The sequence below is a fragment of the Dioscorea cayenensis genome, chromosome 5, assembly GCF_009730915.1.
Source record: "Dioscorea cayenensis subsp. rotundata cultivar TDr96_F1 chromosome 5, TDr96_F1_v2_PseudoChromosome.rev07_lg8_w22 25.fasta, whole genome shotgun sequence".
NCBI classification, from domain to species: domain Eukaryota; kingdom Viridiplantae; phylum Streptophyta; class Magnoliopsida; order Dioscoreales; family Dioscoreaceae; genus Dioscorea; species Dioscorea cayenensis.
In genome coordinates this window covers 27,973,928-27,999,725 of record NC_052475.1, presented here as the reverse complement: position 1 = coordinate 27,999,725, position 25,798 = coordinate 27,973,928, and the positions used below count along the sequence as shown (strand labels likewise).

At 34.7% G+C, this 25,798-nt stretch overlaps 3 protein-coding genes across 5 annotated transcripts; 2 read left to right on the top strand and 1 right to left on the bottom strand.

The window, feature by feature from the left end:
* Positions 1-5,534: 5,534 nt before the first annotated feature.
* LOC120261290 (receptor-like protein EIX2) lies at positions 5,535-9,553 on the top strand. Of its 3 annotated transcripts, none has more exons than XM_039269128.1 (2): positions 5,535-7,514; positions 7,659-9,553. In XM_039269128.1, the coding sequence occupies exons 1-2, from the start codon at positions 6,209-6,211 to the stop codon at positions 9,203-9,205; spliced, it is 2,853 nt and encodes a 950-aa protein (XP_039125062.1). In that variant the 5' UTR covers positions 5,535-6,208; the 3' UTR covers positions 9,206-9,553. The 3 variants fall into 3 exon arrangements, with proteins under 3 accessions (XP_039125062.1, XP_039125060.1, XP_039125061.1); XM_039269126.1 differs by having other exon boundaries at positions 5,540-7,292; positions 7,389-9,553; XM_039269127.1 differs by having other exon boundaries at positions 5,556-7,037; positions 7,152-9,553.
* An 809-nt stretch (positions 9,554-10,362) lies between these two features.
* Positions 10,363-17,720, top strand: LOC120260717 (ERAD-associated E3 ubiquitin-protein ligase component HRD3). The gene is made up of 6 exons (XM_039268274.1): positions 10,363-11,006; positions 11,083-11,571; positions 13,658-13,873; positions 15,160-15,483; positions 16,402-16,644; positions 17,253-17,720. Exons 1-6 carry the CDS (start codon positions 10,470-10,472, stop codon positions 17,457-17,459), a joined length of 2,016 nt encoding a protein of 671 aa, XP_039124208.1. The 5' UTR covers positions 10,363-10,469; the 3' UTR covers positions 17,460-17,720.
* A 2,041-nt stretch (positions 17,721-19,761) lies between these two features.
* Positions 19,762-21,111, bottom strand: LOC120260204 (xyloglucan galactosyltransferase KATAMARI1 homolog). Its single transcript, XM_039267644.1, has one exon. It carries the CDS (start codon positions 21,109-21,111, stop codon positions 19,762-19,764), a length of 1,350 nt encoding a protein of 449 aa, XP_039123578.1.
* Between the last annotated feature and the right edge of the window lie 4,687 nt (positions 21,112-25,798).

Genomic DNA, 25,798 nt, shown 5'->3' with positions numbered 1-25,798 from the left:
AAAATAAAAAAAACCATTTCTTTATATTTAAATATTTAAATATTTAATTTTTTTAAGGGTGCAAAATAAAATTATGTGCTTTAGAGTTCCTCCTTCCTTCCTAGCAAACATGCTTTTGCTTTTCTAAGAGAGTTTCCTTTTTGTTGTCCTTCAGCTTTGAAAGTTCCTTGCTTTTGCTTTTTGATGCCCACACTAAGGACCGATAAAACCTGCACAACCCACCATCCGTATCCATTATATTATCTACACTCACAAAAACAATATTGCTCTCAAACTTTTTAATTCTGAAACTCAATTCTAGACCAACTCCAAACTCATCTTGAAATAAATAAATAAATAAATAAATAAATAAATAAATAAATAAATAAATAAAATTTAAAAACAGTTCTTGCTTGAAATTTTCAAAATTTTTTTTTTTACAAAGGCTTGAAAATTTCATTAAAGTTCTTATATTATATTATTATGTGCTAGTCTAAAAGCAGTCACCATGTGCCAAAGTAGCAGCAACAGGAAAAACATTTTCCCACAGTTAGACTTTTTTTTTGTGAAGATTCATTTTAGAAATTTTATTTATTATGAAAATTTATATATATCATCACTTTAAAATCATATTGTTGGCATGATGGAGAAGCAGCATTGCAAATATGAAAGGGAACAGGTGTTGTGAAGGCATGTGAGCTGCAGGGAAGATTCAATTTTAGACCATTTAAAGTTGGAAAATCAGATAAAAAAAATATATATATATATATATAGGGGAGTCTAATTCTGGCTTTTGGTTATTATTTAAACAAAATTAAGACTGGGAAATGAAAAACAGAAAGTTGAATGAGGATTGATGAGAAGCCTCTGGAATCTAAAGCTTGAATGGAAAAGTTTGGTAGGCCTTGTCAAGTGGAAAATGAAGAAGTTTAACTCATGAATCATTATAATACATACATCACTTAGCTTCAACTGGTTTATTTTTCTTAACACACACACCAAAAAAAACGCAATGATTTATTTTTTTTAAATAAATAAATTGTAAAACAAAAAGAATATTAAAAATAAAGAACTGAAAGATTCGGCTTCACTGATTATTTTCCCCAAATTTTAATACAAAATCATTAGAAAAACTAAATCAGTATTTTTTCAAAGATGAAGAACCATATATATAAAAATAAAATAAAATTATAAAAATTATATGGAGAGCAAAAATAAATAGCTAATTATTTAATATAGAAGTAGGAGATTTTCATTACCCTAAGTTTAAATTTTTCTGGTAACAAAATGATGGTAATTGGTCTATGGCATGGGCCCGAACTTGCCATCTGAGCCCTGTGTCTTCAGGTGAGGGTGAAGGATTGAATGTTCATTTTCAGCTACAATACACATTTTTGACTATGTGGATGTTCCCTTTGTCAAAAATAAATAAATAAATAAATAAAACCATAAACAAACATCCACTGTATTGTCTTGTTTATAATACATCAGTATTAGTGCAATTCTGTTAGAAACAAAAATACTAAATGCTTAGCAAACCTACCACAAAATATTTTTATGCAACCATATTTTTAGCCTCTCTGGCATTTTATTATTTTATTCATTATTAAGCTAACTCTCTAATTAATGCTAACTATGTGGGGATCAATTATTTTATCATAATCATTTAATCACAAATTTTTTTCTCAAAAAAAAAAAAATTTACAAATATATATCTATGTATATATATATATATATATCAACAAATCTACCAGTTCATTCAAACTTGAAACTGCTACTCAATCTCTAGGTGTTAAAAATTTTAATTTTATAAAATAATTGTTAACTCTAAAATTAAAAATAAAATAAAAAAACAAATTTAAATATGCAATTTACAATACATTGTGGTAAAATAAATAAAATTTTTAAAAAAGATATATTGTACAATGGAGTCTTGGTTTGAGTTTTCCTTTGCTTTCTCTTTTACTTTTGGGTGTTGAAGGTACCAACTTTCAAAAATAAAATGTTGAAATTTAAATCTAAATTAAAGCAAATAATCCAGCTAATTAAAATAGTCATTATGATTAAACTTTCATGTTTGGGATTAGGTGTGCAAAGTACTAATCAAAAACCGATTTCGCCCACTTTGTGCAAAGATTTCATGTCCCTTTGATCGTTGTGGTATAGCTAAAATACATGATCTAGCATGAGCCTAGAAGGCTAATTAAATGGGGTGAAAACTTTTTATTCATTTTTAGATGTAAGACTATTTATAAGAGAAAAGAGTTAATTAGTTTAAGTTTGGTTGTATAAATAAAGAATCCGAGCCCAGCCCAACTACATCAATGGGCTGGGCCGACCCAGTTCTAACAAATTATGGCAAAGGGATAATTTTACCCAATCTCAACCAAGCAAAGAAGATGTTCACATTCCTAAAGATCTCGGTTGAGACTTGAGTGACCTGAGGCAAAAAGAATAATTAGATTAAACTTCTCTTTTTTTTTCTTTCTTTTTTTTTTTTTTTTTTTTTTTAATGCAAAAAAATTTAGCTGCATGACAAAACAAAACCATATAAAGGAAAGGACATGTATGACAGTACAAAAGGAACACAATCAAGTTCAAGGTTATGAACATAAATATCTGAGTAATTACTGAGCCACTGATGATCTTGATATTAATGTTGAATCAAAGTCTCAAAACCAAATCCTCACAAAAACAGAACAATGCACCAACAAAAAGGGCAGAAGATAACAGTAAATAAATGGCTACTGACCACTAATTTAATGAAAGGAAAAATGACTACAAACAAACGTAAAACCGGAAAAGAGAAACACAAGGAAAGAAAAACGCAAGTGTTTTCTTCTTATCTCCTTGCTATTGTTTTTTAATTCTGCAAATGGGTCTGCAGAAAATCTCTTACGAATACCGGTCTGCTCTGCTAGCTAAACCTGCATTTAGCATCTTCAGAACAAGTTCATTTTTCTGACCAAAGAAGTCCAAATAGAATATATAATAAACTCCAGATTGAAGCTCGCAGAAAACCTCCAGCACAATTGAAAAAAAAAAAAAAAAAAAAAAAAACATGGATTTGATGAAAAGAAAACTCAAAATGCTCCAGAAACAACACTTCTTTTAGAAACTTCATTATCCAGAAATATCATGGAGTGGACAGAATTCCCTTTTCCAGATAGTTCTTGCAAGGAAATTCAGTATTATAAATGGCAGCCAAATATGAAATCAGAAGCTATTCAAAAGTATCACAATTCAGAATCCATTTAGTAGTCTCAATATTGATCAAGAAATACCATATGGCCAAGTTTGCGCAGAAACATCAAGTAAAACTTAATAAAAACAACAGTCCAGGTAAATAATGAAAACTTATTTGGAATCCTGATCACACTGGGGAGAAGCTCAAACTCCAAAACTAACAGCTTCTGTTTGAACATTCCCTAACTTATCGTCTGACAATAAAATCAACTTTGAAATATATGAATTGCATACTGAGATGACAACTTCAACAATGTGTAGTTTGAAGCTAATCCTCACTCAAAATTTATGAAATGCAAAAAATTAAAGCCTCAACCAAAACATCATATAAAAATACCAGTACATATGAGTTATGACTACCAATTCAAGGATTAAACAAAAAATGGTTGGAAAGCTACTTTTTTTTCTGTAGAAATAGGAAAGCTACTAATCTTAGTCCACAATGTCATTGACTGCAAACTAAAATGAGAGGAATTCACAAATGAAAGCATAATAACATAATCTTGTGATAGGAAATCTTAGTTTACAAATTTAATTTCTGTAAGTTTTCTACTTTATTAAGCTTCCTCTTTAAAGTTTACCAACTTATTCTTTAATTTGTTTGGCACAGACAATACGTACAGCCACAAGTGGAAAAATAGATACATAAATAATTTTTTTTAACAAAATCAAGATTCCACAACAGAAATATGAGTATTTGAATGAGTTGTGCAAAGAAAATTCAAAACTTAGTCATTTTAACATCTGAGCACAAAAAACTTTCAAATGATGCAGTTGATTTCAAAGTTTCGACTAAAACAATCCAAAGATTGATTTCAAGTTTGCTCCTTGCAGAAACTTCTAACTGCTTTAGGTATCTGAGCATTCACCTAACAATACATTTCAAATTCAAGATCTATGTTTAACTCTCATTTATAAACACAAAAATGCAGTGAACAAATGGTTTACATTCAGTTTCCTTTTATTTCTTAAAGAAGTGAAAAAAAAAAATCACTGGTAATCTGTATACAGTCATCATAACCATACCAATACATTCTACCATTGCTCAACAAGTCTAGAATCTTAATTTGTTACCATTCATGCATGTTTTATCTATGAAGGATAATGAATATCTGGTCATCATATATTTGGCCCAATAAAAGTCTAAAACAGGAAGTACGGCTAAGCAGTTTACAAGCACCAAAATGTCCTATAGAACAAGGAAATACAACTACTAAGAAATAAATACTAGATAAGCTAAGGGAAGTAGTTATTTATCCCTTCAGAATAGGAAGTGTTGTACCACATAGTATGGGTTCTTCACCACAGAAGCAAGTGCTTAGCAACTGCTATGCGAAGCCTTCCCCTCTTATAGTCTGCAGGTTCGCCAAGCCTCACTGGATCCTCACACTGATGCCTAGCGTAAACTTGGCCTTCGAATGCATCCCTAACAAGATGTCCTTCACCTCATAAGCAGTCATATAAATGTCTGTCTGTCCAATTAATGCCCATCATATCATCTTGTGCACACACAAAGTAACAATTCATTCATAAATCACAAACACATTTTTATAAGGTATAAGTTAACAAGGTTAATGGATATGACAAGAATTATTGTCACTTACAAATTTACAGTACAAATGTGCAATTTAACCCTTGAAAAAAACATTGTCTTATCAAAATTAGATATTTTCTGAAGATGCTGGCAGGCCAAAATCTCAACAACTCTGAGGACAAAATGACAGACTTATCAAACTGTCATAATATATAACCTGTCAAAAGAATCATATAGCTATATTATCAACTGGCATAAATCATTTGAACCAGTCTACTGATACAACTTAGTACTATCTGCAAGTAGATAATACGAACCCATCTCTACCACGGCTCCAACAGTGTTTGATCGACTTGAAATTTGGCTAATAATGATTTTCATGGTATCAAGACATGGAATCTTAGTACCAAGCCCTACACTTGTCAAGGTCTGAATGGTGTAAAGCAACACTATCTCAGAATAAGAAATTTCAATCACTCATAAGTTAATATAACGCACAATCAATAAATGTATAAGCTAACATATAACTACAATAAACCAAAATCTCAACGGTCTACTACATGGGTGATATGAAATAAACAATTAATGACTTCATCACGAATTAAAGCTCAGCTCCACAAAACAAGTGTCATAGGAGAAGTTAGGTACTCTCACAATTAGTTTTCAACTAATTTAAGCAATTCATGAAGATGTCACACAAAACAACATAGGTAAAGATCCTCATAGTGAACCAGGAGAAGAAAAAAAAACAATAAGATTAGTAGAACAAATTAAAAGGATACATCATTCAGGTAAAGACCACAAGAATGCTTATCAAAAGAGAGGAAGCAAAAGCAAAATAAAATTAAAACCAAGTAAAATAAGAGCTTTTACTAATGGAATGGCATGTGTTGAGACCTTCAATTGCATGCACAATTGCTCAAAAAGAACAAGAAGCAAGTAATCCCGTCGACCAAAACTAAGTTAAAAGCAAATCAATCACCTTGAACCTACCACTAAAAAAGCAGATGGTACTAAATTGTACAAGTAACTAGAGTCGAAATAAACCATCCAGGCACATTAAACATAAAAAAAACCCTAACAGCAAATTGATCTTTTGAATTTCATTCAACCTTGTAATGCATGCTCAACAGCCAACCTCCAACGGTGAGCCGACACATTAAACTCCAGAGCCCACTGTTCCATCCACTTCAGACGGATGATTCATTCAGCTCAATTAATGAGTTTGCATATAGGCAAATACAATTAAGTTAGCTAGACAGACGCATGTTCAGATGTTCTTCTCCCATCATTCCATAACTCAGCAACAAACCCCGTTATCACTAATAAACAGGAAAACTTAGCAATGATAGACTTGGTCAAATAAGGTCCATCATCTGCTGGTGCTATAATTTTAACATAATATAGATCCATATTTATTGTCATTAAATTTAAAAAAGAAAACCAGTGATGTACCAATACGTTTCCCATCTCAAGGTATCTGTCCTCATGAGTTCCATATTTGGGGTTCATTTTTCTATTCTGAGCTTGCTGTTTATCAGTTACTTGACTGCTTCCAATGGAGGGGGTTGTTTGCATATCGAGTGGAAAGCTCTGCTTCAGTTCAAGAACGGTCTCATTGATCCGAAGAACTTGTTATTTTCTAGGCAGGGTCATGATTGCTGCAGATGGATGGGTATAGCTTGTGATAATCAAACAGGAGCTGTTCTCAGTATCAATTTATATAATGAGCATGCATATCAAAACGGTCCTGATTGGGCGATAAGTGGGAAAATCGATTCTTCTCTCCTCCAACTCAAGTGTTTGATGTCACTAGACTTGAGCTACAATGACTTCGGAGGCATTGCAATTCCAGGATTTATTGGCTCTCTCAAGCATTTGGTACACTTGAAGCTCGCTTTTGCCGGTTTCTCTGGTTCCATTCCTTCTCAACTGGGAAATCTTTCTAGCTTGCAGTTTCTTGATCTTATGGGGAATGAGCTACATCTGGTTAATGACTTGGAATGGATATCACAGCTTTCTTCTCTGAGTCACTTAGTGATAACTGGAGCCAATCTATCAACTTGGGGAACTCAATGGTTTAAGCATCTCAATAGTCTGTCTTCTCTGACAAAGTTGGTTCTTTCTACATGCTCTCTTTCTGGGATACCAGCGTCTCTTCCTTTTGTCAACTTCACCAAACTTCAAGTGCTTGACCTTTCACTGAATCATCTTGATTCAGTGATTCCCGCATGGTTTTCCAACCTCACCAGCTTAGTTTATCTGGACATGAGTTATGGTGAGTTTTATGGTTTCATCCCTTTGGAGCTCTTTAACCTTCCCATTTTGAGATATGTAGATCTATCAAGAAACTACAATCTCACTGCTGATTTCTCCAAATTAATGGGTACAGGTTGGCCAAGTTTGGAACATCTTGATTTGTCTTTTAATCTGCTCCATGGAACTTTGCCAGATTCCATTGGTAACTTCACATCAGTCAGGGAACTCAGACTCTTGAAGAACATGATAGAAGGAGGTGTTCCAAGCTCCATTGGTAAGCTCTGCAACTTGAAAACATTGAATTTAGCTGAAAATAACATGAGTCTTGAACTACCTCCTTTTCTTGACAATACTGGTGCTTGTGCTTCAGAGCATCCTTTGCCTAGTTTGACTCATCTGGACATACAAAAAAATCAGCTTATTGGAGTTTTACCAGAATGGTTGGGAAATCTCATAAACCTTCAACTTCTTGACCTCAGCTGCAACTTCATCCAAGGTTCTGTTCCTCCCTCTCTTGGAAATTTATCAAAACTAACTGATTTGATTCTGAGAGGAAATAACCTGATTGGAACTCTTACACCCAATCTGGGGCAACTCTCCAAGCTGGTTAATTTCGATGTCTCCTTGAACCACATGACAGGAATACTCACTGAAGCTCACTTTTCAAAACTCAGTGATCTCAAGTATTTGTTACTGTCTCATAATTCCTTTACTATCAGCATAAACTCCAGTTGGCTTCCACCCTTTCAACTTGAAGAGTTATATCTTAGTTCTTGTCAGATAGGTCCACATGTGCCTTCATGGCTTCAAAACCAAACAGAACTTGATAGCTTAGACATTTCAAACACTGGCATCTCAGGTAAGATAACACCATGGTTTTGGAACTTGACCAAAAACCTCATTTTGCTAAACATTTCCTTTAACAAGATTGAAGGCCAGTTACCAAACCCTCTACTTATTGGAGGCTTAGCTGATGTTGATATGAGGTCAAACCTCTTAACCGGTCCTTTGCCACGCCTGTCTTCTATGATTACTACATTAGTCCTCTCCAATAATCAGTTCTCTGGTCCTACCCCTCCTCATTTTTTTAACTCAGAGACCATGGTCTATGTATCCCTCTCAAACAACAACTTGTCCGGCCAAATCCCATCATCCATTGCTGAAATAATGTCTCTTGAAGTGCTTGATTTATCAAGGAACAAGTTAAATGGTTCTATCCCTGAAAGTCTGCAAAATATACAGTCCTTGAAATCTCTGTGGCTGGAATACAATTCTCTATCTGGTCCTATTCCAAATTCTCTAGGGAGTTTGCTGCAACTCCAGACATTGCACCTTAGTAACAACAAGCTATCAGGAAAAATCCCACAATCTTTGCAGAACTGCTCCAGTTTAGAAACTCTTGATCTTAGAGACAATATGCTTCATGGTGTCATCCCAACTTGGTTTGCATGGAGCTTTCCTAAGCTCAGGATTCTTGGGTTGAAGTCCAACATGTTTTCTGGCCAGATTCCACCACAGCTTTCAAACATGAGTTCCTTGCAGGTCCTTGATCTTGCAGATAATAACTTCCAAGGCCACATTCCTCTGAGTTTTGGAAACTTCAAAGCCATGACTAGTTCTCCAAAGATGAATCAACACTTGCTCTTTGGAAATGATTATGAAGAGCACTTCTCAATGCAACTTAGCAGCACTAGTAATCTACTAGAGTTCACCAAAATTCTGTCACTTGTAGTGAGCATTGATCTATCCAGAAACAAACTTTCAGGGCATTTCCCTAAGACTTTGACAAACCTCACTGGGCTTCTTGTCTTAGACCTTTCAGATAACAGTTTGAGTGGGGAAATTCCTCAAAACACTGGTGCTCTGCATGGCCTTCTTTCTCTAGACTTATCAAACAATGGTTTCTCTGGAAACATTCCATCAAGCATGTCAAGCATGAGTTTCATCAGTCATCTCAACTTGTCAAACAATAATTTCTCTGGAAGTATACCTTCAGCAGGACAACTTTCAACATTTGATAAATCATCTTACCTTGGAAATGAGTTTCTTTGTGGACATCCACTAGATGTGGAGTGTTCAAGGGTTAATGGAAGGAAAGTTCATGGTGGTGGAGATGCATCAGTGGAGAATAGGTGCTTTCTCTGTGTGGGCTTGGGATTTGCTGTGTTGTTTTTAATAATAGCATGATGAATCTATTATATTCAAAGAATATGTATATATATATATATATTGTTCAATACTTAACATATATCATATATATCATATATATATATATATATATAGGTCAATACTATATGGCAGTTTAAGTAAGTTTTTATAAACATATATGTGAGATTCTTGGCAAAATCATTTGGTTTAAGTGGTTAGTGACATCAAAATAAAATGTTCGATGTGACGTGTAGAGTGGCGAGGGTTTAAATCCTTATTGAATGAATTAACTCATGGGTAATATTGTAATCAACTCATGTGTCATAGAAACATGTACTTCTCATTTTTTTTTAAAAAAAATAAAAATGTGGGGTTTTTACTTTTTAATTATGTAAAGGGTTTACATGTACATGTTAAAAAATAAATCAAATGTGAGTGTTGGTTTGTTTTTAGTAGTTTATGCAAATTCACATAATTTTAGGATTATATGTCTAAGAGTTCAAATGTTCAATAACGCTTTATAAAATTTTACCATTTTATGTAATTTTAGTAGTCCTTCTGATATGCATGTATTCACTCAATAATTGATGGTCTCACTTCCAAATGATGTGATGATCAATACATGTATGTGTGAGTGTAGTGTCAGACTGTGTGCGTTTTCCTTTTTGTGTTAGCATTAGAATAAGGACATATGTCATAGACCAACTGCTTGTATGCGAATAAGAGATGATTATTTGTGTATTTATTGTAACTACTCTTCATCAAAAACTTATTCTATTTGTGTATATATATCTATATATTTGTGTAATATAGTTACAAAACTTATTTAAAAAAAAACCTTGAATTTTAATTTTAATGTATTATAAACAGCTCGACAACAAACAAGTAATGAGTTTAAGCATAATTCAGATGATTTCTCAGGGACTGATGATGATGATTTTTGTAATGCATCCAAACCACACCAGCATATCTGAATCTCCTCCCCTCAGGTTATGCCAGAATTTCCTTGTTACAGTAAAACTCAACCAAGAAATTTTTTTCCCCAATTACACCTCAGTAGTTTTAAAAAATCCTAAAATCTCCAAATTCATTATAAATAATCCAATCTCTTAACGCCACGTCAACTCTGTGACGCCATGAAAGTCTGCCTTGAGATGCAAAACATAAAAGCACATAAGATAAATCCAACGGTTGTTATTACGCATTTACAGTGCGCGTGCTTGTTCGGCCGCCAGATGGTCCATCTCTCTCGTCTTCTTCACTCCGCTTCGCGTCCATCTCCGATACGGTTCTCTCTCCGACGATGCATCCGCGCGGCGTTCTCTTCGTCCTTCTCCTCGCTCTCGTCCTCCTTCCGATCTCCCTATCCGTCCGCCCCTTCATCCTCGTGATCCACAACGAAGATCTCGTCGACGGCTCCGCGTCTGCCGACGCTGAATCCGTCGAGGATTCAGCCCCCGATTGGGAAGAATTCGGCGAACCCGATGCGATCTCTGAGGATGACCTCGATCCTGGCTCATGGCGCCCAATCTTCGAGCCGTCCTCTTCGTCCTCCGCCCTGAACTCCTCCTCCGACTCCCTCTACTTCTCCGGCGTTCGATCCTTGATCTCAGCTTCGAGCTCCGGCGACACCGCCGCCATGGATGAAGCTATCTCCGTGATTGAGACCGCCGCATTCGCTGGCTCCCCCCACGCTCAATCTGCGCTCGGGTTCGTCTTTTCCACTGGTTGTATGCGTGCCAAGAACCGCGCTAAAGCTCATTTGTATCACTACTTTGCTGCTCAGGCCGGCAACATGCAGTCCAAGATGGTCCTCGCTTATACATATTTCCGTCAGGATGTGAGTATGCCCTAATGTAGGAATTCTTAAAATTTTGAGCTTGTTAGCAAGCTATTGAGCTGGTGAGCATGTGCAGATGCCGGAGAGAGCGGTGAAACACTATGCGGAGCTAGCAGAGGCGGCGGTGGCGAGCTTCCTTATATCGAAGGAGCCACCGGTGATTGAGCCCGTTAGAATCCACAGTGGGACTGAAGAGAACAAGGATGGGTTGAGGAAGTCTCGGGGGGAAGATGACGAGGACTTCCAGATCATAGAGTATCAAGCTCAGAAGGGTAACGCTGCTGCTATGTACCGAATTGGGGTGCTGTACTATTACGGTCTGCGGGGAGTGAGGAGGGATCATGCCAGGGCATTGTTTTGGTTCTCAAAAGCCGTGGACAAAGGGGAACCCAGAGCGATGGAACTGCTTGGGGAGATATATGCTAGAGGTGCTGGAGTGGAGAGGAATTATACCAAGGCCTTTGAGTGGCTCAAGCTTGCATCAAGGCAGCAGCATTATTCTGCCTACAACGGCTTGGGGTATCTCTATGTTAAAGGTTATGGAGTGGAGAAGAATTTAACCAAAGTAAGTTTTTCATCAAACTTGTCATTTATATCTAGTGCTGTAAGGATTTTAGTGAATGCCAAATAGCATGGATGATTCTCATGGACTATAGAAGTCAAAATAGTGATAGTTCAATGATAACGAAGTATGCATCTCCCATTTCAATTTATTCTCCTTGGTGAAATGTTAGCGAGGATTTATGCTGCTGTTAGTGTTCAGATCTGCCAAATTCTGAATTTTGAACATGAACAAGATCACATAGATTGATATATACTTCAAATATTAACATATGCATTAATGCTTTAGCTGTGATTGCATATTCTTGTTGCTCTCTCATTTTCATCCATGGAACCAACCTTTTTCATTTGCATGTCATGTTATTATTATGCTTCAAGACATTTCTCAGGGATGAAATTTTTGGATTCCCCAGTATTTTATAGTGTATTGTACTATGGTGAAACTTTTTTAGATTGAATGTCACTAATAAATACTTTTTACAATGTACATTTTCTTGGGCATGCATTTATTCGGTGAAATGGTAGAGACAGGAGACAAAATCTTGTGCTAAAGAGTGTGGAGGTTTGAATTTATGTCCCCATGTCCCTCTTGTATGGTCACATGAGGACGTAAAGAAAAGAATCCTATCAACTTTTTCCAACCTAGGGTAATAAGCTCTTGAGCTTGATATTACTTCACCGGGTTCATAACTACTCATACTACAGGCCGCTTACGTAACACTTAGATTTGGCTCTACCGAACTTTTTGGTATTGAGAAATGGAATCCTAGAATGGCTGCTGTGTTCTTGGACTGGATCTTTTAGTTGTTGTGAAGGCTGGCCAACCGCCTTGATCCACATGGCTACATCCGCGCTAGATAAAGGGCTTCTCTTTTTCCATTCATCATTTTCATATCAACAATATTTCGAATAACAATCGATGCCCTTATTCCAACCCAAGACCGTTGTTTACTAGAGATTCTCTCAATTCCGAATCCGCTATTACATGTTTTTCCTTTTTACATCCCCATGCCCCTACTGTGTGGTGAAAACTATTAAGAGGATTAGCTGACAAAGATTTCCAAAATAGTGTAAGAAGCGCTTACAACTTTCCTCTAGACCTAGCTGTTGTTGATGCTCCATCTTTTTAGAAATCTTGAGAAGAAGAGCCCATTTTCCGATGAAACAACCACAATTTTCTTCTGATTTTGCTGATATTTTCTACTTATGCTTAAAGGTATAAAAGGGTTGGGCTAAAAAAATAGTCGTGGTATCCCCTTCATATTCGATGACCACAAAAGATCATGGTGAGTTATTTAGATACTTTTGTTGAAGGTGCCCATTTGAGTTATTATTAATCTGCATTTACTTACGAATGACTGGTATTTCAAGCTATGATATGTGCACGTGTATATATATTATATATATATATATATGTAAGAGTATAGAGAAGATCTTGCAAAGAGGAAGAAAATTGGTGGAGAGGGATGAAAGCAATAACAGAAAAATGAAATGTTCTAAATCTTTTATCATAATCCTCTTGTAAATGTGAATCCTTCAATTTTGCTTGAGCACCACTCTTCTGACAAAATAAGCAACTCAAAGGCTTTTAAAGTAACCTTGAATCTGTGGGGCAAACAAAATAATCTTAGACTCCAAACTCAACCAAATTAAGTTAGTCAGCATTAAAAGATAAGCTCGGCTAGAAATGCAACCTAATGAATTCTACAGTAAAAAGATGAAACCCTAGGACTTCTCTGTGGCGGTATGCCCTTATTTTGATCTCTCTTTTACGAGGAGGTGCAAAAGTACAGAATTTAATGTTTATAAGAAGATACCCACTCAGGGCGCATTAATAATTAAATGTCGGACTGCATTGTGAACTAATTGATTTTTTTACTTACACAGATGCATATGCCCTTTCATATATTTGAAATTACTTTTTCTTGCTTAGACATATAATTATATATATTCTCATCTTGTCATTTATTAACTTAAAAATGTTGCCATATCTGACACCTGTGTCCTTGTTGAACAAATTGTAGATTTAAACTTGAGTCTTCTGCTCAATTTTGAATATCCTAGTATTCAATGACAAATATTTCTTGCAGGCAAAAGAGTTCTTTGAGAAGGCTGCGGAAAATAAGGAAGCAGGAGGACACTATAACCTTGGTGTATTGTATCTCAAGGGTATTGGTGTAAAAAAGGATGTGGTTACAGCCTGTAAGTATTTCCTTGTCGCAGCTAATGCTGGCCAACCAAAGGCCATCTTCCAAGTGGCAAAGATGTTCCAAAAAGGCATTGGTATTAAGAAGAATATTCAAATGGTACACACATTTCCACAGTATTTAAGTCTCATTTATTTGTTCTTCATTTAACAACAACTTATTTCTCCCCGACATTTTGAAACTTTATTTGTTAATATACCTTTTTTTCATAGTCTTTTTAGTGCTCTTCTTTGTAATCAAAGTTGTTGATGACAATGTTTACCCTATCTTGTTTTGGGGATTCCTAAAGGAGTTTCTCACCTCATAAATGGTAGACCTGAGTTTAAATATTTTAAATTTTTATCAATTTATTTGGAAACAACTTGTGGCGCGTTTCTTATATAAAGCCAAAGTTTGTCAATGCATATGCTGTAACTATTAGATTTTAGGAATCTGTTGCAAAAAATATTTTTTTAATTATGCTATTTTGTTTTGTTTTTGAGTTCTGCTCAAAGTTGAACAAGATTCACAGAAACAAACTTCTGGTTTCTGGATTCTGCATACTGTATTTCTGATTATGGAGGAATTTTAAAGGCTTGTGCCTATTTGCTTGATTTCCCAGACAAACTCAAATGGTATATATCGTATCAGTCACCTATTAGCTGTTAGATTTCTTGTTATTACATAAACATCCTTTAAAACAAATCTTCAGTAATTCTATTAGTTTGCTGTGTGGTTAATAGCCAGCTATAGAAATGGCAATTACATGATGAGTGTCATGGACATTGGAGTTTGGTGAATCAGTGAATTTATTGTTGGTGTTTTTCCGATCCAATTATATTTGAGCATTGAACTTTTAGTTTAACATAAAACTATAAGAGCTTAATTTTTTCCTGGACATCTACTCGTGTTTTATGTGATTACTTGTCAAGCTGCAAAATAAAATGCCTCAGTATGCAATTTAATCTCTTGTTTCAGGTTATACATTTAGAAAAAAGAAATGCTTCTATACAAATATGTAGAACTACTTAAGGTAACAAATCAGAACAGTTGAAATGGGCTAGTCATATCTACATTGAACATGTAGTTCGCTATCACATGAGAGATTGTGAATCATGGACCAAAGCAATATTGTACAAGAGCCATGTGTGTCTGTAGAAACATGGATACATCTTTTATAAGAGAATAGACTGTTAAAATAAGATATTATGGCTCATATAATTATAGTGAGTTGTTATATATAACCTCTATAGAATTCATTTGGCAAATTATTGTTGAGATGTAATAACTTTTTAAATTTTGCTCTTTTTCAACTGGATCTTTGATCTAAAACTTTTCTAAACCCCTGTTTTGTCTCTGCTGAATGCTAGATCATTTAGTACCTTTTCTCTTTATTTGTTCATCAGGCTACAATTTTGTACAAGACTGTAGCAGAAAGGGGGCCTTGGAGCTCTCTATCGAGATGGGCTTTGGAGGCGTACTTAAAAGGTGATGTGGGAAAAGCCTTGCTGCTGTACTCTCGAATGGCCGAACTGGGATATGAGGTAGCACAAAGCAATGCTGCATGGATCCTTGATAGATATGGTGAACACAGTATGTGCATAGGAGAATCTGGGTTTTGTACAGACCAAGAAAGGCATCTTCGGGCGCATGCTTTGTGGTGGCAAGCGTCGGAACAGGGTAATGAACATGCTGCTTTGCTGATTGGGGATGCTTATTACTATGGACGGGTATGCATCTTTTGATTGAGCATGTTATCTAACCCTACATGCTAATTTTGAACAATTGAACAAATTTTCTGCAAAGCAACTAAATACTGTTCAAAATTTGTTGAATAATGATACCTCTTGGGATTGCCTTATCATGCATGAGCTATAAATTCTGTTAACAAGGTATTGTGCCTGATTTATGTTTCTTAGTGATTTTTCTATTCTTTCTGACCAAATGCTAATGGTGCCAACTCAGTTCTGTTACCTGCAGCTCAGAATAAACATTTTTTTTTTCACTCCAAGATTTTTCTATGAATTCAAATACCTGAGTGGAGGATTTCTTCTTAAGTGTGCATGGTTCAGTAGTTGGCCCAAATGGATCTTGGTTCCTGTCAAGCTTGGGAAGCATCTTAGAACTTTTTTTTTTTTAATTACAATTGCTGAATTGAGTTGATGTTGTGGGCTCAGTCAACAGTAGCTAGAACAAAGGCTAGAGTTGATCAGTAGTTTGGATTTGTTGTAGAACCTCTTGCATTCCAGGATCGATCTAGATTCAAAGGAAGCATTCCGCATGGACTGTGTTACGCCAGTAGTAATCTAAGTGCAGCAATCTCTGCACCTGCAACTGTCCATTTGATAATGTCTATCATTTCATATAGCTGATTCATATTACCACTGAGAAAAATTTTATCAAGTTGCATTTTCATTGGGATGTTTTTATGTATGGATTGAAGTTATGTTTCTTTAATGAAGGTTGACCTCATAGGCAACAATAGACATATCAAATTGTAGCACCGTTGAAATTTGAAGCAGATGATCTGTTGCATAAATCTGCATCTATTTTCTTCGAATTGATTCTATCATGTCAGATTATATTTTTTCTATTTTAACTTCTGCATTTGTTTATAGTTGATCTCATGTTTTCATGTTCTCATCTAGGGTACTGGGAGAGATTATGAGCGTGCTGCAGAGGCTTATATGCATGCCCAATCACAATCCAATGCTCAAGCCATGTTCAACCTTGGTTACATGCATGAACATGGTCAAGGGTTACCATTTGATCTTCACTTGGCAAAACGGTATTATGATCAGGCTCTGGAGAATGATCCAGCTGCAAAGTTGCCTGTTTCACTAGCACTGGCGAGCTTGTGGATCAGGAAGAACTATGCTGATAGCTTCATGGTATGGTTCTTTGATTTGCCCCATTATTCAATCCCTCTACAATGCAAGTGTTTTTCTGGAGTAGTTTTCTGAGGTCATATAAAATGTCTCATCTTCTTGCTTGGTTAGTTAACAGGTACATGACTAATAAGTTTTGGATTAATTACCCTCATCTTAGAATCATCCCTATCAGCTTGCGGATGAATCACATAGAGTAGTTTATCTTCCTGTTCAGACGGTTAAAGAGGTACCCAACATAGTTCGCCCAGATGTCATCTCCTGTGTCACTTAAATGGCTCAAATAGTAGGGATTGGTCCCTTGGGTGTGGTTTATTGCTCCAATTGCTTAATTGATTTGCCTATAATGTGATTTTAGATCCTTCATAGCCCAGACAGAAACTTTGACATGTGAACTAGTTTTGGATATTAAAGGGACAGTAACATATGCAGAAATATTGGCTGCCAATTTCCAATTAAAATTGCCCATCCATGACCATAACTTATTTTAAAATTTTTTCCAGTTTCTGACATGATCTCATATTGAGTCATCTTGATGTTTTCAACACAGAGTTTGAATGTTTCCAAACATGATTCTTTGTAACAAAAGGAAACACATTGTTATGTTTCAGGTTGGCATGATTGATGCACTCCCTGATCTGTTTCCAAGGATTGAGGAATGGGTAGAGGAAGTTCTAATGGACGAGGGCAACGTAACTATTTTGACGCTCTTTGTTTGCCTGTTAACTGTTCTTTATCTTCGTGAGCGGCAAAGACGTCTTGCGGTGGTGCCGCCACCGCCACCAGAACCTGAAGATGAAGCACCTGCACCCAATTAATTTCTGGTCAAGATAGAATGCCTGGGAAAGATGCACACATTTTCTCCATCAACCAGAAGGGCATCTATGAATTCTGACTCTTGATCCATCTTCATGTTTTTTTCTCCTGAAATTAGTGTGTTCATATGGATGATGAGCCGGTGAAAGAAAATATATTCATAAAGTTTCTGCTCTCTTTTTGATGAAACGCTCAATTATATTACAATTTACAATAGAGAAACCAAATACAAAAATTTGGGTTGTGTTTTGTTGCGAAGGAAACATGTTTGTTTCAGAGAATTGTTTTTGATAGTTGCTCAGTAAGGACAATTTATATGACCCGATCTTTGATTGATTTGAACATTAATCAAAATTAAAATTTTCTTTTTGATTAACCAATAATAATTATTATTTATTAATATTAGCAACTTTTTTGAAGTTAACGAATAAATATAATTACTTAATTAACAAAATTTTATAAAAATAAGTTTGTGGAATAAATTTGGGGCGGTTGTATGGAATCAGTGAATAACTGGTTAAATAAAGTACCCACGAGAAATACCACCGTGTCAAAAGACTCAAAACAAAGAAAGATCATTATGAACCATATTTATGACTATAAAATTAATAGCATTTCACATACTGTCCATTTTATATTCATCAAAATTAATGCGTCAGGTTTATTTTCAAAATCTTAGAACTTAAAAGGCCCTAATGTACTGGGCAATCTAGTGATATTATATATAAATATATATATATATATATATATGTGTGTGTGAGATCAGTCATCCACAAACGTTTTTAGATAAGTTTTCTATGAATTATTTGTTTATTAATTATTAAATTTCAATCCAACGATTTTAAATCATTCATTTTAATTAACATTAATTTATAAATAATATTATAAATAATACAAAATAGAATAAAAATGCTAAAAATCATGAAAAATAAGATAGATAATATTTTTCTCACATCTTTCAATCACAATCACAACAGTAATATAACAAATCATATCTATTCATCTTATTTGTACTTTTGTTTTATAACTGCAGAAGCTCTACATTTGTAGAATTGTAGGTGATGTATTGCCTATATAATATATATATATATATATACACACATAAGTTGGCATGGATTATATTCCTTTGTCGGTGGGAAAAAAAAACTAAGCTACCCTAAAAGCATAGGGTATCTATATTGCGTCTTGTGAGTTGTGACTCTTGTCCTGCAAAGCAAAGCTTTTGCGGACATCAGATCATGATAGACCCACCTCCACAATAAATTCACATTTCCAAACTTAAATGCATGATTGCAACCTTTACCTCAAACAATTAACAAAATTATTGTGGAATTATTAGTGAGATTTTTCATAATTTGTGTATCAACTATTTATTTTAAAATATTTCGATTCATTGTAATATATATATATATATATATCAAAATTAAATTAGTGGCCACTGTCTGAATCCCGAAAAATAAAGAGTAGTAGTGACTTTGCATACACTATCAGATGAGATAAAAAATATTTGTAATTAATAATCTGTTTCCACTTTATCATCTTAATATTGTTATCACATTGATTTAAAAGTAAATAATTGTTTCAAAAACAAAAGAAATTCTAGAAATGAATTTATTCTATATAAGATGTTAATTTTTAAAAATTTTGAAATATTTCAAAATTTACCTCAAATTCATAAAATTCAGATAGTAACTTTTTTTTTATTATTTCTTTTCCATATTTATTATTTTTATTAGAAAAATTCATATTTATCAGTTCCCAAAAACCTTTTTTTAAAAAAAATTCATATGACAAAACTTCATTTATTTTCATTTTCATTTTTATTATTATTAATCCTACTTTACTATACATCCTTAATTCCCAACCATATAGTAATATATTTATTAGTGGGCCCACTCATTCAATGGGGTCCAAAACCTTCATAATTTCTCTTGGACCAGGTGTTCAAAGCAAAGGAGCTCCTTCCAGATTTCCCCTTCAATCCCCCTATAATATTTTCATCTGAAAACTAATTACATACATATATCAAACCAAAATCATTTTTATTATTAATATGACATGTATCTGTGGCCATAAACAAACAATACAAAAGAGCCATTCCAAAACTCCCATACATAACAAAATTACAATGAAAACAAAACATAATAAATAAAAATTCCCTTTATTCCAAAAGTATATATATATATATATAACAAAAAAAGAAACTATTTTTGTCCTCATATCAAAACATCATATTCACCGTTATCATCATCCTGTTCATGGTATGACCACATACGTCCCCTTCATCACAACCAATCATCTTCTTCATGTCAACCTGCCAACCCTCCTGAGAACACCATCAACAGCCACATCAACAGCATCCTTGAAACCTTCCGGTCGTGACCGTGGATCACCATAGATCAACCTCGGTATCAATCTCACCACTTCTTCTCTCATTGCTCTCACTTGCTTTTCACTGTACTCACTCAATACCTTCTCTATACTCACCTCTCCTCTTCTCACCTCCTCTTCCTCTATAAACACTGAATACTTTTCATGCTCTCTTGGTAAATACCAAGTATACTGATCATACGCCGTTCTTCGATCAAAAAAGACTGGCACACAACCAGACACCATGGCGTCAAACACTGACTTCCTCGTTGGTGTGTCACCCGGTGGCTGTAAACAGAATGAAGCTGATTCAAACAAGGCCATGATACTGACCGGAGAGTGACACTCACTGAGTCCAGACCCACATTCAAGCAAGTTACACTTGGCTGAAGCCCGGCACTGGTTGATAACTTGCTCACGGATTGAGTCTGAGCTCAACCGAGGTGCACCGGCGAAAGCAAAAAGCCACTGCCTTTCCAAACCTCTGACTCTGTCTTGCCATGACACCAGCTCAGTGTGATTGGAAGGATGGAAGTAAGTGGGATATGGTATTGCAATGTCATTGGAATCCCATGGATCAGACTCAAACACTAAGGTTGAGATGTTGTGCATTTCAGGCAAAAGCAAGAGCTTGTTACCCCAGAGATTGTCTTCATCTTTGAATCTTCGGAAGTCCCATGTGGTTCTACCGGCCACCATAAAATGGTCTCTGCCACCGAGAACATGCCATTCAGGTGTGGAAGACAACCAGTGAGCTAGTTGAATGGGAAGTGAATCACGGACTGAAATGTTATAGTCCCATTGATAGCGGCCAAAGTCAAGGCCGGCATAGAAGGGAATGAAGATTGCGGAGGAGAGGGAGGAGTTAGTGGTGAGACAGTGGTAATGTTTGATACGGTTATGGAAGATGAGGTCAAGGGAGTAAGGGTCGGTGGAGTAGAGAGCACTACTACTGATTATGGAATGGTTGGTTAGAGGAGGACCAAGGCCAGAGTTGGAGATGAAGCGGCACATGTTGGTGTAGGAGAGGTTGACATTGAGGTAGTCGGAGAGAATGTCAGAGTTGAAGAGGGAGGGAAGGTTGTGGATGTAGATGTAGCGGCCGGAGCAGGGATCATCAGCTGATGGTAGTAGAAGAGTAGTACTAGTTGAGAAATGGAAAAGGGAGTGATGCAAGTAAGCAGCGATCCAGAAGATGGAGGAGAGGTAGGTGATGTGCCAGAAGCTGAAGCTGAAGCAGAAGCAGTGGGAGGAGCTGAGTTTTGAGAGAGATACAGTAACCATGATTTAGTTTTTGATGAATGAGAATGAGAATGAGAAAGAGAAAGACAGAGAGAGATGGGTGGTGATGATGGTTGGATCGCTTGCCATCCGTTTATTAATTTAAGGCTCTTTTGCATATATTGGATGTATCTGAAGTTAATGAATGTCCTCTTGGCTTATGCATATCATTTCTTTTTTTGTGGTTTTTACATTGATTTGATCTATTGCAAGATAACTTATCTTTGCGAGAGTTTGTAGTTTCAACAATACTTCTTAAATTGATATTTAGATTTTATGACAGCTCAGCGGCCCGTCCTATGTACTCAAAACATAAATTAAAAAAAATTAGGAAAAATTACTATTTACCTCCTACACTGTTTAAAATTTCCCAAATAACCCCTGCAAGTTATGAATACCGCGGACAACCCTTCCTTTATCATTTTACTTCCTTTTTACCCCTTGTAGGTCACATGGATTGGGTCCATGTTGTGAAATTCCATCATCGTTCTTAAAAATGGTGGGAAAAAAACGCTCTAATCACATCGTATGCCCAACTTTTTTTTACATTTCTTTTTTTTTCTGAAACAAACTTTGGAAGACTTTTTATCCTTATCATATCCCCTGCTTCGTTTAAAATTATACGGTTTTTGTTTAAACATAAATGTTTCCGTTTAAAATTATCAAGTTTCGTTTAAATATATCCCGGTTTAAGTTTAAACGAAATGATTTTAGTAGGTATTCGAATTCTACGAGCGTGATCCAGTCCCACCCTCAAGGCCACCCTCGACGATTTAGTAGGCCTTCCTTACTCGTTAGATCATTTTTGAAGTTTTTGTCATTGCAGTGTCGGACAACGCTTTTGTAGGCGCTAATCATTTAAAAAACCCACTTCACTACCACGAGTGCGGACACAATCGTAGATCTTGCAAAGAAATTATCGCCAACTAAGCATAAATGATAACTTATATTCGTTACATATGTTTGCCACAAACTATCGCATATTATTGTACATTTTGCTCGTTATTTATGAAAATCGATTTCATAAACAAACGCAAATTTAAAATGAAACAATGATATTTAAACATAAACATAGTTGTACAAGTTAATTATTGATTAATTATCGCAATTTCCGCTTAAAACTTATGTTTTTTCTCAACTATTATTGTCATGTCCTTGTTTCCGTTTAAAATTATACAATTTTTTCTTTAAGCATAAATGTTTCCGTTTAAATTTATCAAGTCTCTGTTTAAAATGTTATGTCTCTGTTTAAATATATCTAGTTTTAGTTTAAACAGAAATGATTTTAGTAGGTATTCGGATTCTACGAGCGTATCTGTCCACCCTCAGGGCTACCGTGACGATTTAGTAGGCCTTCCTTACTCGTTAGATCATTTTAAAGTTTTGTCATTGCATGTCGGACAACGTTTTGTAGGCACTAACCATTTAAAAAACCCACTTCACTACCACGAGTGCGGACACAATCGTAGATCTTGCAAAGAAATTATCGCCAACTAAGCATAAATGATAACTCATATTCGTTACATATGTTTGCCACAAACTATCGCATATTATTGTACATTTTGCTCGTTATTTATGAAAATCGTTTTCGTAAATAAACGCAAATTCAAAATGAAACAATGATATTTAAACATAAACATAGTTGTACAAGTTAATTATTGATTAATTATCCCGGTTCCCCGCTTAAAACTTATGTTTTTTTCTCAACTATTATTGTCATGTCCTTGTTTCGTTTAAAATTATACGATTTTTGTTTAAGCATAAATGTTTCCGCTTTAAATTTATCAAGTCTCTGCTTTAAAAATGTTATGTCTCTGTTTAAATATATCCAGTTTCAGTTTAAACAGAAATGATTTTAGTAGGTATTCATATTCTACGAGCATATCCGTCCCACCTCAAGGCCACCTTGACGATTTAGTAGGCCTTCCTTACTCGTTAGATCATTTTGAAGTTTTGTCATTGCATGTCGGACAACGTTTTGTAGGCGCTAATCATTTAAAAAACTCACTTCACTACCACAAGTGCGGACACAATCGTAAATCTTGCAAAGAAATTATCGCCAACTAAGCATAAATGATAACTCATATTCGTTACATATGTTTGCCACAACCTATCGCATATTATTGTACATTTTGCTCGTTATTTATGAAAATCGTTTTCATAAACAAACGCAAATTTAAAATGAAACAATGATATTTAAACATAAATATAGTTGTACAAGTTAATTATTGATTAATTATCCCGCTTCGCGATAAAACTTATGTTTTTTTCTCAACTATTATTGTCATGTCCTTGTTTCCGCTTAAAAATTATACAATTTTTTTCTTTAAGCATAAATGTTTCCGTTTAAATTTATCAAGTCTCTGTTTAAAATGTTATGTCTCTGTTTAAATATATCTAGTTTCAGTTTAAACAGAAATGATTTTAGTAGGTATTCGGATTCTACGAGCGTATCCGTCCATCCTCAGGGCCACCGTGACGGTTTAGTAGGCCTTCCTTACTCGTTAGATCATTTTGAAGTTTTGTTATTGTATGTCAGACAACGTTTTGTAGGCACTAACCATTTAAAAAACCCACTTCACTACCACGAGTGAGGACACAATCGTAGATCTTGCAAAGAAATTATCGCCAACTAAGCATAAATGATAACTCATATTCGTTACATATGTTTGTCACAAACTATCGCATATTATTATACAATTTGCTTGTTATTTATGAAAATCGTTTTCGTAAATAAATGCAAATTTAAAAAGAAATGATGAAATTTAAATAGAAACTATCGTAGTTAAACAGAAACATTGATATTTAAACATGAATTTTGAAACTTAAATAAAACAATAGATAGTTAAACAGAAATAACAATATTTACATTCAAAATTAAACCTGGCCGTCCTAGACAAATGTGGATCGAGTCGGACATCACAATGAAATTGCTAAAGAATCGAAAAATCTCCTTCAACACAATATTATCGCTTTTGATTATGTACACAAACGAAAATGAAAAACAAACAAAACTCTTGCCGAAAAATCTTCCTACAAACTACAAGATCATCCAATAATCACACCATGAAATCGAAAAATTTCTCTTTCTAATAGAATACTTTAGAAATCAAACTAAAAAAAGAAACCCACGAATATCAAAAACAAAAGGAAACTCGACAACATCTTCAACGGCATCCACCTCGCTCAATACCTTGGAGCGAAAACTAATGAAATGCCGAAGAGTTGAATGGTAGTTCTCATTCGAGGCAGTGGTCCAATCCCTACGTAAGATGTCCAGTAACGACAACTTTGAAAAAAAGGAAAAAAACCGAAGAGATGAAGAGATGAAGAGAGAAAAAAAAAAACAGCACCAATAATGGTGTTCTCTGGGGATTAACCAAGAAAAAAAAACGGATTCCTATTAAAGAGAAAAAATTATTGCAGCAAAGGGCGTTATGGTCAAACCACTTCTCACTTGCCACAACTTCCCATGCAAGGGATAATTTCGTCCAAAAAATTTAAAACTAACTCCATTAAATGCTTGAGGGGTTTCAAATTCATTGTATTTAAAAGGAAGGGGTTTTTAGGGATTCCCAAATTAATAGGGTGTTTTTGGAAATATTAGAAACTTAGGGGGTTATTTTGGCAATTTCCACAAAAAATTATTGTTTTGAGTTTAAATTTTTTCGATAATAAAATAGTGGTAATGGATTCTTGGCGTGGACTCGAATTTGTCACTTAAGCCTTGCATCCTCATGTGAGAGTGCATAGCTGGATATTCACTTTTATTTTTTCGATAATAAAATAGTGGTAATGGATTCTTGGCGTGGACTCGAATTTGTCACTTGAGCCCTGCATCCTCATGTGAGAGTGCATAGCTGGATATTCACTTTTTGGCCTTATGCACGCACTGATTACATGACTTATCTATTTTGTCAATATATATAGTTTTATAAATGTAATTAAATGAAATGTTTTGAGTTTTCCGTAAAAATAAAAAAAATAAATACTGAACAAGTAATTATATATCAAATGCAAACTGAATGCATGAGCAGCACAGACCATACAAGAAGTGTAATTAGCAGCTAAAAAGCAATTATTCATGTATTTAGCAACTAAAATAGTGATTATCTTCTTCTTCGAACACAAGTAAATACTGAAGTTACATTTGTGTGAATAAGAGGATGATCTTGATAACTTGAGACATTATAAAGCACTTTGATTCCTACCATGCCGACAATACCACATCATTAATTTATGCCAAAGAGGTTCATCAAAGGAGATGGAAATTTAAGTGTAATCATTACTCTAGCTCAAAAGTATAAAAGAAATTTTTTATATAAAAAAAAATCACAAGAATAATTTTTATCAACATCAATAATCTTTTTATTTAGTACTTAGTTGGAGTTAAGTTATAATAGGTGAATGTTTTATAATATTTCTTTCTCTTAATACTCTCATTTCATGTGATATATAATATTTGTAAAAAACGCTGAACAAAAGAGTGGTTATATACTTATATTTGTTTACGGTTTTTTATTTTAAGAACACGTGGTCATTAATACATGATGCTATGGAACATGGACTAACCACATAAAATAGAGTTCAAAGATACTACATTGCAGATTAAAACAGTATAAAAATGAGTTTCAAAATAGATTTTTAGCTATTAAGACTTTACAGTTAATAAGTTTTTTTTTTTTTTAAT